General features: G+C 33.4%; 1 protein-coding gene across 1 annotated transcript in view; it reads right to left on the reverse strand.

Annotated features, from left to right (window-relative positions):
- MS3_00008068 (uncharacterized protein) overlaps positions 1-15177 on the reverse strand; it is a 45975-nt gene that overhangs the window by 17300 nt on the left and 13498 nt on the right. Inside the window, exon 7 of the mRNA XM_035732518.2 lies at positions 12025-12192. Coding sequence (XP_035587206.2) covers positions 12025-12192 — 168 coding nt within the window. The remainder of the gene's footprint in view (positions 1-12024; positions 12193-15177) is intronic.

A 15177-nucleotide genomic window follows, 5' to 3' on the forward strand; every position in this document is an offset into this window, starting at 1 on the left:
AAATCATTAACGCACATGTTTGCTGTGATGAATTGTTTCATCAGACAGACGCAAATGACATCCAAAAAATTAACTGCTTCACTATTTCTCGACCACTATATTTCAGACATCGGCATCCCAATAACCACTACCAAAGACCGTGATTCACATTTTCAATCAACAATTCTCAATGAATTTACTTGACGCTTAAGAGTACAGCACATAACAACAACAGTCTATCACCTAACAGGTAACGTTTCAGTAGGAGAATTTCACAATCAAATAAAAAGATTGCTGATGTCACAGGCTGAAAAAACGAAATGAATTGACGCCTTAACTCTTAGTTTCCTTGGAATCCAATCAATGATTAAAGAAGACATAGGATGGATTAAAACCAAATTGATTTATTGTACAACACTAATCATGCCAGAACAGCTAGTCAGTAACGACGATGAAATCCAAAGATGATACATCTAGTTTTCCACAAACTACTCAATAACTGAAACGAATTACCCTGAGTACAAACATTTAAAAACGCGTAAATTCATTTTTTGCCGGCGTTTATGTAATTACAACACCAACTGATTTGGCATTTTTACCCAGTATCTTATGCCTACAGGTTTCATTGTTCATTATATCGTCGCATAATACATGAGCAATGTTTCGAAGATACCCATAAATAAAAGCCGAAAGCCTACTTATTTGTTCAAAATTCATAAACCACGTTCCGATTCAATAGGGTAATACAGAGGGAACTGCTGAGCAATACATCCATCCTTTGGTTGGCAAAAGTCAAGAGAGCTTTCGAGATCCGTTCCAAGATGTTATCAAACACCAACTTACCAGGGCTGATGAAACTCTTTAGGTTAAGGGTTTCCGGATAATTGCCTCTAGTTACATCACAATGGCAAAACATATACAATAAACTATAAAAGCCTGCTAAGGAGAGGAACCAAAGAAAGTTTATCAATTTTACAAAGAGTAAACTAGGAATATTTAATTGCTTTTAAATTCTTGGATTATAATGGACTAAGAGAAAGTAAATATTACTAAGGAAAAAATATGACATATTTCTAGTTCTTAGATATATATTATTTTCCTGAAGAGTCTCGAACCAGATGATCCCCGGAAGATAATATGAAGCTAATTTACTTTAATCATTAAGATTTTTAAAAATGTAAATTTACATATAATAACATAGCTACTAATATCTAAAACCAGAGATAAAGTGCAATTCAGATGATTATCAGTACATTAATATAAATAAGGATTAACCTAAAATAAGCGACCAATACCAAAACAAAGTCAAGTAAGATGGGTACAAGGATATTTGTACATTGAACAAGAAAACAAAAAAAAAACATTTACATAATTCGTACTGTAAACATGCTCAATAATATTAATGCAGTTGAATAAAGGGAAAGAAAAGTAAACAGAAAATCGTTACAACAATAATCAGAATTGTCAAATTATAATGAGTATCAACTAAAACATGCAGCTAGTCAACTTGCGTTGAAATATTAACATTTTCATTTCTATTCAATCTTTGGTAATCTTTTAACGAAGTATTAGTTTATATTATGAATTTAATAAAGACCATAAAGGCAAGAAATCGTAGATTTAGTAGGTTTTAAACTATTAGTTAACCGATGTACGAGTAAATCAATAAAAGTTAGGAGTAGCCAAACTGGAACGTGTTATCAGTCTATGAACCTATTGACTGTTGAACTGAGCCATATTTGTGGATGTAGACTATCTAGCTAGTGACGGTGTAGTAGCCGAGATCAGTAGTTGGAGACGTTGGGTGATATAGTTCAGAATTAGCTACAATGAAGCAAATGTATACACAATTTACCTTACTCTAGATCTCCAGTTCCAATGACCTTCATATATACTTTCTTATTCTGTCTTTTAGATGAATATTCTCCATATTCAACATCTTGTCATCACCATTAATATATTATTTCTATTATTTTCCTATCGATCTTATAAATCTCATCTCATTAAGCTAATGTAGTATGGCAAATTGGACCAATGAACATTTGTACCAGGCTCTATGTTGATTGTGACTGACATAAAAAAAATTAGTCGAACAATATAATTTCTTCAACTAAATGATGAGGTCCTCCTGTTCATTAGTCACATTATGAATAATTCATTCATTAGCATGCTGCAAGCGAGCATCTATTTACAAGTATGATATTCATGTAAGAAAAACTTCAGTTGAATGACTGACGCACTAACGAGCAACATAAAATATTTCAAAAGAGGAGAAAGACTGAACAGAATATATATATATAGATAATGCAAAAATATCACTGATATAAAGATACTGGGTAAACAACAAAGAAACTAGTTATACTAGGATAATGAACATTAGAATCCCTAGGTAAAATTGACAATATGTATAATATGAACATTAGAAAGTCACATGCACATTTTAGAAAGAGAGAGATAAGTAACCACTACATACCGGACATGATAACAAAACATGAACCACAACTTACTTGATATCGTTTATCAGTGATAAGCTAAATATTAAGCAGTATATTATAATAGATGGTACATTTTTAAATAAGAGCAATCCTTAAGAGAAAAAATGAGCTACAGTGTAAAGAACATTATGAATAAGAAACAAGTGTTAGGGGTATAAAATCAATATTCTGAGGAGTTAACATTCACAAAAAAGCATTGCTGTTGTCAATAGCAGAATTTTAACTTCGTTAAACTGCCTCTAAATATAATATATATGTTATATCCGGGCGAAAACTAAACTACGGGTAACTTCCGAGGACTATTAATGGACTAATATTCTATAAATATTCTTATTGTATAACTATTCAATAATTACACTATGTATATTTATATTCCCCTTATTATAAGCTTTATTTTGACCTATAATTTATTATTGTACGATTTACGGTTCTTAAGCTATGTTCAGTTTATTAACTACTGCCTCTCACATTCATAGCCACTTTTTGGCTTATTTGTGTACCCATATCATTTTCTATTTTATGGTACGTTGTGGTCTGTCTGATTGATATATAAACCGAGTATGTCTGAAATAAACGATTCGATTCATATTGCGGAAGCTGGTATTGTGTTTTGGACTCAAGCAGACGGGCTAGAAGAACCTAGTACCAATAAGGCGCTAGACTGCCCACACCGGTTGAACGTCATTGGTTGGCATAGTGTGAAGGTTCGTACAAGTCGTATTCTGATTGATGGATAATTCGTGTGATAGAAAAGCCAGACACCAAGGTCATAACAATATAGTAAATGATTTTGAGGAATTTCCAAAAATTGATGATAAACTGACTATATTTACAGAATACAGTATGTGGGAAAGAGAAACCATGTTTTGTATAATTCAACTGAGATATGGAAATACCTTTGTATAAGTTATTTCATCACTTACAACTCATTTACTGAAAGACATTTTTTAGATAAAGCGCTATTTAAACCGTTTCTACTCTTGAACTTCTCTATTCACACTTTGATTCATAGAAGATACTCGAATCATTAGGTACTGAGGTACTGGACGCTACTTACAGGTTTTTTGTAAGTAGTATATAGTGGAACGTGGAGTCGAAGTTGCAACAATCGTCAGACGGAATGAAGAGTTTGTGAACATCGAAAGCAAGGTGTTGGCAGACGAAAAGACAGTTCATATGGCAAACACGACGAAAGATGAAAATGGTCGATTGAAGGCTATGAATATATATTATGTAAATATTTTGTAACTTCTCCCTACAAATATACGTTCCTCCCGTCTATTATCGTATTTTACACTACTTTTTCGAAGGGAAAACAGTTTGGAAAAGTTAAGACTGAGTAATATTGAGCTTCCTAGTAAGACAAGTTAGATGTAGACCATTATATAATCTTGAATTGTTGTAACAGACAACACAACATATCTTCGAAATAATCATGTTTAGAAGAGAAAAATACAAAAAAATTTAAGAGTAACGACTAACTTTTGATGAAAAAGCACAATATTTCGTAAAGTAACAGGTGGAAACATGATAGAATGAATTTTCGTGGTTGTTACCTAGGTAAATGCTGGTTGATTTGCTTCCTTCATATTAATCACTAATCACGTATATACATCACAGCAACTATAATTTTCATGGAATTATAATTTGCACAATATAATCCTTACGAACAGACATTGTACTGGATAAAGTAATGAGTCACCAATGGATTTTGTTATAAAGTAGGTGTTCACGAAATACGTATTATACTCTCACTAAATAATCCGAGCATTCAATAGCGAAACACTGGACATAGATTAGAACAAGAGTTTATGGACATAAAGGTACAAACGGTAGAGGTATAATATACGATATAAATAGACACATAGTTCTTGATCAATCATAAGTCACACTTTGGTTGAACATAACGGATTGGTTTAAAGTAAGTTGCAATTAAAATGAGCTTTGTGGAGACTGTAGTGATTTTAATAGTTGTATTCATAATAATCATTATATGCTCACTAGTGACTGGCATCAAGATGGATTTCTTGGAGTTCTCGTGAGAAACCGTGACCAGTGGAGTTCAATCCGTGTCGGGTAGAGACAGGTATCTACCTCAGGCAATAGACGATTAGTTGCGTAAGATCATGGATCGATTGAAGCTAGACATTAACACCGTCGGATGCCGACCAGCTCATTGGTCTACAGGTTAAGCATTCGTGCGCAAGACTGAAGGCCCTGAGTTCGAGTCCTGCATGCGAGGTTGTAGATGCATACCGACAGGGAATCCCATACTAGGACCAAAACGACCGTCCAGTGCTTCCAGTTCTCCAATGGTGGTCTAGCTTAAATAGACCCATGAATTCAACTATAAAAGTAAGTTGGTAATTGTTGTAGAACTGTGAAATACGTAACCTAGATGTATAACATATATATCATATCACTGAAAAGACGTGATGGACAACACTTTGGTAAATTATTAGCAACATTATGGTGTAAGCTGCTTATGTTGACAGATATAAGTATTATGCAACAGCAATCGGTAGTGGAACGCCTGACAGCAAAAGATTGAATTGAAGAGAAACATAAAGCAAATGGAATAACAGAAAATTGGAGGAATTATGAAGTGTGTAAAGGACAACTGATGAAAAATGTGCAAATAATGTATTCAATGCATGATTTCCATATTTTACGAAAGCACTGTATGATTTTGTTCACAACAATATATCATATAAAACTGTCATCAATACTGCTATTTGATCATTTGTATTCTATGAATTAAAAGATTGCGAATATTTTCCAAGGGGTTTTTGAGATTGACTTCAAACCCACTTTCGACTTCAGTTAAACAATCAATACGTATAATGAATAATGTTAATTGATAAAAGGGAACAATATTGTATTAGTTTCCTAAAACTTCACTTTAACCATATAATAAACAGAATTAACGTATTAACCAATATACTTGAGATACTGCATACATGTATGTAACGCACATCACGCTTCATCTTTTTTTACATGAATAATCACATGATAAATTGAAAAAGATCATAAGAAAAGGAAAGATTCTTGAAAAAATATGAACGATTGATTGGCTAATTATTATCATTAATACACTGCACTACTACAATTACTAAGCAGGCAATACAGTTCTGTGAATTTCTACTTTTATAATTTATTTAGCGTGGGATAAATAGAATCTACGGTTAGTAAATAGGTAGCAATAAATGGTGAAATTATATTTAACTGTTCTGTATTACAAAAATAGAACTTTCTATTACATTCCCGTCATAACACTATGAAACATAAAACAATTAATTTCATCAATAAATTTACATAATGTAAAATCAGAAGTTTATTCAAGTCATGCGATTTCTGAATAATTCAAGCGTATACCGACTTAAGATATTTATGTAAGGTGTAGAAAGTTTAAAACAAATAAATTACAATCATTTAAGTAGGATTGAAACACCTATTGCTGTCTAAGACTAGAGAACTGATGTAAAAAAAAGATTCTGAAAGGTTTGCGTTGTCCCGATGGTACTCAGAACTGAACTTCATTAATATCTAATGTCATAGGAGCATGATTGGCGGATATTCCCTATAGTTACAGGTTTCACTATCTTATATCGAATGGAATTTGAAAAACGTTAAACTTTCAGAACTATCACTATTTATACTTTCATTGTATAGCTTTTAAATACTTAGACCATCACTTTTTACATTTACCTACGCCTGTTACTCCCAATGGAGTATAGGCCGCCGAACAACATTCTCCAACCCACTATGTCCTGGGACTTCCTCTCCAGTTCTATTCAATCGATGTTCATTCTTCTCATGTCTATCTCCATTTCTCGGCGTAATGTGTTCTTTGGTCTTCCTCTCCTCCTTCGGCCTTGAGGATTTCATGTGAGGGTTTGTCTTGTGACGCAGTTGGGTACTTTCCTCAATGTGTGTCCTATCCACTTTCAGCACTTCTTCCTCATTCCTTCCTCCACTGGTATCTGGTTTGTTCTCTCCAACAGTAGATTGTTGTTGATAGTGTCAGGTCAACGGATTCGAAGTACTTTTCTTAGACAACTGTTAATAAACACTTGTATCTTCTGTATGGTCGTTTTCACAGTTCTCTAAGTTTCTCCCCATACAGTAGAACTGCCTTGACATTTGTATTGAAAATTCTGACTTTGGTGTTGATTGACAGTTGTTTTGAGTTCCAGATGTTCTTCAGTTGTAGATATGCTGCTCTTGCTATGTCGATTCGCGCCTTCATATTTGCATCAAATCCACCGCGTTCATGCTGCCCAGATATGTAAAGTATTGCCATATTATTCTATTTATGAGATTTCGTTTAACGTATTAATTGTAGGTATATATTTTATCATTCCTAAATTGACGTTAATTGTTTATTCCTCTATTATTCCGATTGTTTATTACGTATGACACAGTTATGTGTACATGATAATTTCTCATTTGTGCTAATGTGTGGTCAAGTAATTAATGTATACAATTCCATAATGTCTGAGTTATGATGACAGTAGAAGGAACCTGTTTGCTAACCTCGTCATACTATTGGAAACTGGGTTAGAAGCTCGTAAACCAGTATGCATTAGATTTTCTGTCATTGAGTTATTGATCATGAGATCATCGTGTTGTTTGGCTAAACAGGTCATGGTCCTATAAGCAATAAAGAAATGAGTTGGTAGACAGCTCGATAATACAACTGCTTCTATAATACACGGCCGAATCATATGAATATGATAATTTATTGCTTTTCAACTCATAACAATCATTGGGGGATTAAGGTCGGCAGTAGAATTTAGTCGCCAATAACGACAATCAGAAAACATAAGCCTTTGTGAACATTGCTGATGATGTACAATCCTCCAAATATAACTTATGAGAAAGGATACCAATGTCGATTTACGACGAGTATAAGGTTAACTTTCAAAACATTTTCACTACATTACTTTACAAACTTTCAGTTAATTTCTTGCTATGATTATAATCAGTAACAACGATTAACTCTCAATCAGTGTAACTTATATATAACCGATGAACTTAAATTGTATTTTTAATTCTAGTGGGGTGATCAGCAACGAAGCGTTTATTACGAAACCGGTCTTTTTTCTCTAGTTAACGGTAAAGTAGAGAAAAGAATAGAGGAACTTTAGTTCACTGTATTGAAATCAGAGTTGAAAGCATCTTATCAGTTTAGCGCAGGAATGTAACCAACATCTATACCGGAATACAGGCCAATTCAGCGGACGAGTACAAAATAAAACAAAACATATATATTGTACTCCACTACTAGTCATAATCCAAAAAATATAATCAAGGGCGGTGACGTACAGAGGTAGACAATTTAGATTTACTTAAAAAAAGCTTAAATTGCATTAAACTACATTGGCAATATTGATTTTAACTTTTTTTTTCATATCACTGGTGGTGCAATAAGTATTTTCTCCTCATTACCCATACAGTTCTTTCACATGTTCTCAACCATTTAGTTCGACATTATTATTATTTACATAATGAATAGGTGATTAGATCGTTCAAAGATATGTTGTACTAACAAACATTATATTCTTCTGCTGAAATCCATATTCTCATTCCACCACTTGAACAATTAAATTCACTTTTTGCAATCAACGAGCAAAACCATTCTACGTTTCAGTGATCACGTGTTAAGGAAATTCCTTACCACGAAATGACATCAACCGTAGAACTGTTGAAAACTAAGAGGTACTCGATAGCTAATTTTTCTACGTTTTCGGACATTTAAATAGTCAAATGCAGTGTAAGACCTAATCCATATATGTACACACGACTGCAGACGTTCAATTTTAACGAGATAAGATTAACAAGATGAAAAGTAAAAGACTGTAATCTCATTTGTAGTGGATGTGAGTAGTACTTGTTTCAACCAACTTAATCGGTGACTTAAAATATTATTAGCTAGTTTACAATCCACAGATATACTCTCTGTATCAATTTATTATATACGAGCAATGCCTCGAAGATACTCATAATCAAGAAATTACAACTTACACAACTCTTGTTTTCATGTAATGTATTTCACAATAAACTCCTGAGCAGTATATCCAGTTTTTGACAAGCATACAGGCGATAACAGTTCAATAATTTGATTCTTTATTAAATGAGTGTGAAGTCATTAACTTCTCGTCTGAGCTATGTTGGTAGATGCAGACTAATTGGTTGGGGTCTGCACGACTATCGCAACCAATGGTTGTAGATTCTGGGTGACATGGCTCAAAATCGATCACAATGACATAGGTGTATACACTCTTTGTATTCCCTTAAACCGTGAGATTACAATTACAATATACATTTCTTTCTAATTCTTTTTTCCTGTACTAAACACTTATACACAATCTTACATATAATACTACCGTTGCAGTAACTACTTTTCTGAATTTGATGATCATCTTGTTGTGCTAATGAGGTATAGCAACTTGGACTGATGCATATAGGTGCCTGGTAATACGTTGTAGCTGACTGATTGACTGACTGACAAATCCCGTTTTAGAAACGTAATAATTAAACATGTGTTACAAGTGTACGGATGGGATTTCGATTACTCAAGTATGACATAAGTGTACACAAATAACAACACAGACGAATTCAGATAAAAGTCAAGTCAATACTAACAGGCTATTAATGCGAATCGACTACAAAACGGTATTCTTCTTTCATAACAAGTCCTCGAAAATGAGGAAAATGATGAAAAGTAAAACTTGGAGCTAATCTCAATGGCACTGACCAACACATAAACAATTTAACAATCAGCTACACAACTTTGGTCGATCAACCACAGTCGATCATACACAGTCTATTATCAATATTATAAGTGACTAGTCAAAGTAATATGTTACTAGTTACTTCGCTACTTGGCAAAATTTACTGGTCAGTCATATTTAATGACTATTAATTAAGTTAAGAGAAAAAAATCTCAGTGGTCTAAGAAATCGATTTTTAAAAGGAACACACCCAATGTTTGAAGCAGTTCTCTTTGAGTAGCCAAGGGGTCAGTAACTCTTACAGCACAAGAGATGTAACTCATAGCCTAATTAGATGAAGCTGTACGTGATAACAGAACCGGATTGACTACAGATCATCTTGAAGAAGCAAACGTGGAAAGAATTCCAAGTTTGGAGAGATGACAGAATTGAATGGTTGAACTGATCAATAGCAACTCAATAACACCAGAGTTAGACAAATACTCATATGCACAAATAGAATTTAACGTCAATTAATTATTTATTTACATGTAATAATCGGTACATCACTCTAATTATTCTTTTAGTTTTTTTTCTTTTTGTTCTTCATACACTTGTATTCTCCTCAGATATGTTATGTTTTCGTTTTGAAAATTGCTTTATACCTTTATTTATACGAATTAATTCATTCTTCCTGTATTATATCCTTATACACAATCTTTCTTTTATGTATTACTATCATTGAAGTAACTAGTTCTATGAATTTGGTTTTCATCCTGTGCTTAGGATGTGTGGCAACTTGGACCGATTCGTATATGTGCCTGGTCATACGTTGCAGCTAACTGACTTTGATTACATTCTTGTTCTGTCTTAACTGGTTAGTTCGGCTGTTGATCCATTCTTTTTGGTTATTTTGAGACATCATGAACTTTTTCACATAACAGACAACGAAGAGGATACCAGTGTCTAACAAGGTCAGATAAAGTATCTCAAACTATGTATTTCAAAGAACTAAAGAACTACTACCTTTTTATAGAAAAGTAAAGAACAACTATTGACATTTGTCACATATCGTGAACTAACCGCAATGGGAATCTACCACGTTCGCTGAGAATTAAACATTTTGACAGATAGTAGTTTATAGTGTACTGATTAATTCAGTAAATAAATATTTACAACCTCCTAGATCACAACCCTAAAGCAAGCTCTTACAATGATTTATTCAATTGGTTGTATCACTATGCACGGATAATGATTTTAAACCGACTAAAATTGTATATCTGTAACTGAAATGGTAATGCGTTGTAGTTGAGAAAAATAAAAAATAGAATTTCATTACATTACAATTACCAGTCGAAATTTTTTTCTATATTTCTGTTGAAGATAAGGAAAAAGCACAAAGTGACAAATAAACTTTTAGTATCCAATAATAAGTTTCCGTTGGTAACAAAATTTATCCGATTTAGATAAACTGCAAAACACAGAATTCGACTACAAATTAAGTTAAGGATGAAATGTCATTTTTTAATTTTATATCGTATAATAATACTCCTTATCAGCAACAACCTACTTTGGGAGAGAACAAACCAGATACCAGTGGAGGAAGGAATGAGGAAGAAGTGCTGAAAGTGGATAGGACACACATTGAGGAAAGTACCCAACTGCGTCACAAGACAAGCCCTCACATGAAATCCTCAAGGCCGAAGGAGGAGAGGAAGACCAAAGAACACATTACGCCGAGAAATGGAGATAGACATGAGAAGAATGAACATCGATTGAATAGAACTGGAGAGGAAGGCCCAGGACAGAGTGGGTTGGAGAATGTTGTTCGGCGGCCTATGCTCCATTGGGAGTAACAGGTGTAAGTAAGTAAATAATAATACAATTCAAAGATCTTTCATTTTTGTTTACTTCGTTAATTGTTGTAGAATATTCTTACATACAATTTAACTTTTGCTGATTTTTTCATTTTCCTCTAATTCCATATAAAGTACTATCACAAAAAGACTTTGTATTCTTTTAAAGAACGATTAATTTTAACCTGCCAAGTTGTAAAGAATACGCTACCACAAATAATTAACATACGACTTCTGATTTTCGACAACTAAGAACTAATGAAAACTAGACGATTACATTGAGAACGAAAATAATCTGTGAATAATTAGTTATGGGCATCACTTCTATAAAAATACAGGTATCTGAATAACATTACTGTATGGGTTAACTACTGATTCAGGGAATAAAATATTTTATATTTTATATCACGAACTGACCTTAGTTAGATAACCATTAGAAACGAGAAAATACTAGACAGCTGTTTATTCTTAGCATGTAATTTCTAATTGATGAGTTACCACGACTTTGTGGGGGGTCAAACGCAGATTATTTAAGTTGCGCTGCGAATGGTTAACCCTTAGGTTACTTATCCTGATACCCATTAGTTTATGTGTCTAGCTTCACAATGCACACATTGAGACTTTATTGGTCACGGTTTCGCACTAGAACTCCTTGGAGAGGTAGTAGTAAGTGCTGACAACTCCTGAGTATTATGTTGGGACAAAATAGTCATAGAGTGATTTCTGGTTTTTAATAGTTGTATAACGAAGATCACTTTGCAATGTAAACGACGAAATAATATAATAATAATAAAATTAAGAACTCTGGTGCATAGGGATAGCAGAAGCATGCACTCATAGGAAGTTATAAACTTGAACGAAACAACCAACTATCTAATACTAGTCTGTGATAAAAAATAAAAGACTTTTTCGATTACAGTCATAAACAAATACAATATATCTGTGTAATTACATAATGTGAACAAAAAAAGCACTTACCATAGCGTTTGCATTTAAACGATTCATAATCGATGTGAGTATATGATAAGAATCATGTGATTCGGTGATAATGAATTTCAGAAATAATTTAATCATTGAAGGTTCAGTTAAACGACGTAAAAACAATTCCAGATAAGCTGTAGCTGCAATTACTTCATCCATAGCACTCTTTAAATAAAAGCGATAGTAACTATTACATAGATATATACATACAATTTTAATCACATACTTATTAGTTACATATGAATAAGTGTGGCATACGGTACTTTGAGAACTATTCTACGGATATACTACAATAAACATTTCAATGATGTATGTGGTAAATATTTGATTTAAGGTACTTTCATATCGCCCTAATTGCAAGTTTCCAACTAGGTAGTTAATCATAGGTTATAGGTAATTATTCCCCTGTTACTCAATTTTATAAAATCCTATTCACACTTCCTCGAGGTCCCCCTGAAGAAAGTGAAATTTTAATCCATGAACGTAAGTGGCTGAGTGCAGATCAGACGAGTCCCCCACTCCGTCGTAAACATGGATTACATGAAGGGCTTGTGGTAAAGACTTATGTGATATTCGGAACTTGAAAGAATAAGTTTCTCGTTTTTCGCCTGACCAGATTATCTCTACGATGCCTCATTTGGTTTGGTAAAAACCAGAGCGATGACCATCAACTGTGTCGTAACCAAAGCATAAGATTCGACACTCAACTCATTTGTGGTATGAGCATAGAGTTGATCATAAACAGACTAATTTAATCAAGCGACTTGAAAGCAAGTACATTAATCATTTCCTACCGTAACTGGGCTCTAGCCTGGAGGCAATAAAAGCAAATTAGATTCACACCCGTGTGTATACTGTATATGCAAATTTCCCCTCTATCTACTCCAATAAATGATATCCCGTTAACTGAGTATTTAAGGTAGGCTAAGTCTCCTGGTAGAATTATGGATTTACTCAAGATTATTCAGAAGCCTGAACACCAGTTGTAGAGATATTTTATTGTTAAAGATTAATAAAATCCACAAGCGCACAGCAAGCAAGCACACAGTGAAACAAAGAGTGTGAGTGTGAGTTTAAAAAAATCCATATATGTTTATGAGTGTTAATCAAGTGTGGATAAATTATTGATTATCTGCGTGTTATAACCAATGGGAGAATAGATTAAGATTGATGTGCAGACACGTGCTCAATCATACACACAACGAAATAAACATAGGGAATTAAGTGTCTAAATTACAGTGAGTAGACAAAAAATACAATGGTTGAATGGGCTTACTACAATACTATAGAGTGTATAGGCCCTGGTTTATGTATCATATGTATGCATGTAATGTATACTTGCGGCGTTATCCACATTTCATACTGATGTACACATTATCGCTCACAAAGCTCATGGCTTACTATAAAGTTTTCTGATAAGGGTGCCCCCAGTACAGTTATACAGAAGTAAACAAGTAATGTGTCCGTCTCCTTCATGGAGTATGGTTGAATCGAAATCCTCAATCTACATGAACTGTACCAAAGTAAGCTGCTAACGTGGCAATTACCTTTGCTATCTTCAATGCTCCAGTCTTGCACATCTTTACTAAAGATATTTCTTTTCTCGAGTAGCCGATAGGCGTTCGTACTTAGTTGGACGGGATTAACTAACTAAATAGCTGTTAGTCAATCTGGTACCACGAACGACCAAGTTATGTTAAAAGCGTGAACTAGTTGGCGTATTGTGTTTTTGCAATTTATGCATATGATTAAGATCTTTTGGACCACATAATAGAAAGTAAATCAGATGGCTGGGCTAGGAGGTAGGAAGTCATATATATAAATCTGAGTTAACATGCTTAGTGGATACAACAAGTGAAGCGAATATCATTAGTGTTACTTGATGTGAGCGGTCTCATCACCAAGGCTTAAACAAATTAGGTGAGAAGATAGAAGTTGAATTCATAACAAGATCAACTTAAGATAAGGTATAGTGATAATATAAAAGGCATCAGACTGTTATTCATACTAATTTAAGGCTCAGCAGCAGCACAAACATAAGTTTTTCCAATCACGATATTCTGAAAAAGTACACATTATAACCTGAAACAACTGAGAACAGAAAGTTCTATAGAATCAACAAATAGCAATCATCTACATTGTAAATAGTAATAATGATAATATTTGAGTTGAACTACAGCTCTTCTTCTTAGTTAACTAAAGCAAAAAGTTCACTGTAAAACCCAAAAAGAACAGTTAGAATCCGATTTAGGTATAATGTAAGTTTGAATTTTGAATTCCCATTCATTTATTATGCTCTTTAGGGAATAAATAACAAGTTCATCTATATTTTAATTTATTTCCAACAACTTTAACATTGCACAGTAGTTAGAAAACCACTTTCAATAAATCACTGTATAAAAAAAGAAACTAAACTTTAAGTGAAAGAGAATAAAAACTATAATCATTCAAAGTCACTGTGGTGTGGGTTACTTATTACCACATAAGTAGTATATAACGGTGGTCAGGCACAGAATATATTTCAGTAGAAGATCGATAAGGAAAGAACAGAAACAGAACGCAATTGGTATGAAAATTCATGAACAATAAAATCTGAAACAATGGACTGATATTTGCAAAGGAACAATCAAGTTTGAGGCGATGGATTGATATTTTGCAAACTAATTATTTACTATATGGTTCTCAGATTTCATTGAGATGCTCTGCAATTTCGTGTCAAACACATCCGATTGTCCCCACTCGTGTTACTGTTCACTACATTCCCTATAGAGAATCGTAGTGAATTCATCGAGAAAATCATTAAAAGCTAGGAATGAATGAAAATACTTAGTTCAATCAGCGCTCAATACAAATTCTCAGTTCTAAAAAGACAATGAATTATATCTCTCAACATCCTGATTGAATAATTACCAATTTTGTTATTATTTTAACATATTTCCAGAAACTTAGGAAAAGTTTTACATATAACCCTAGAAATCTCATTGTTTTCTGTACAAAAACTAATGTTAAAACTAAAATCTCACTTGTTGTCTTATATAGATTACCGAAGGAACATGATGCAATAAGGAAGTCAATGTCAAAGATTCAAGTATCAGACATATCAGTCATTATCGAATATATTGTGAAGAATCTCAGCTTTTTTCATCAACA

Source organism: Schistosoma haematobium, chromosome 4 (genome assembly GCF_000699445.3).
Source record: "Schistosoma haematobium chromosome 4, whole genome shotgun sequence".
In the NCBI taxonomy this organism is placed as follows: Eukaryota; Metazoa; Platyhelminthes; class Trematoda; order Strigeidida; family Schistosomatidae; genus Schistosoma; species Schistosoma haematobium.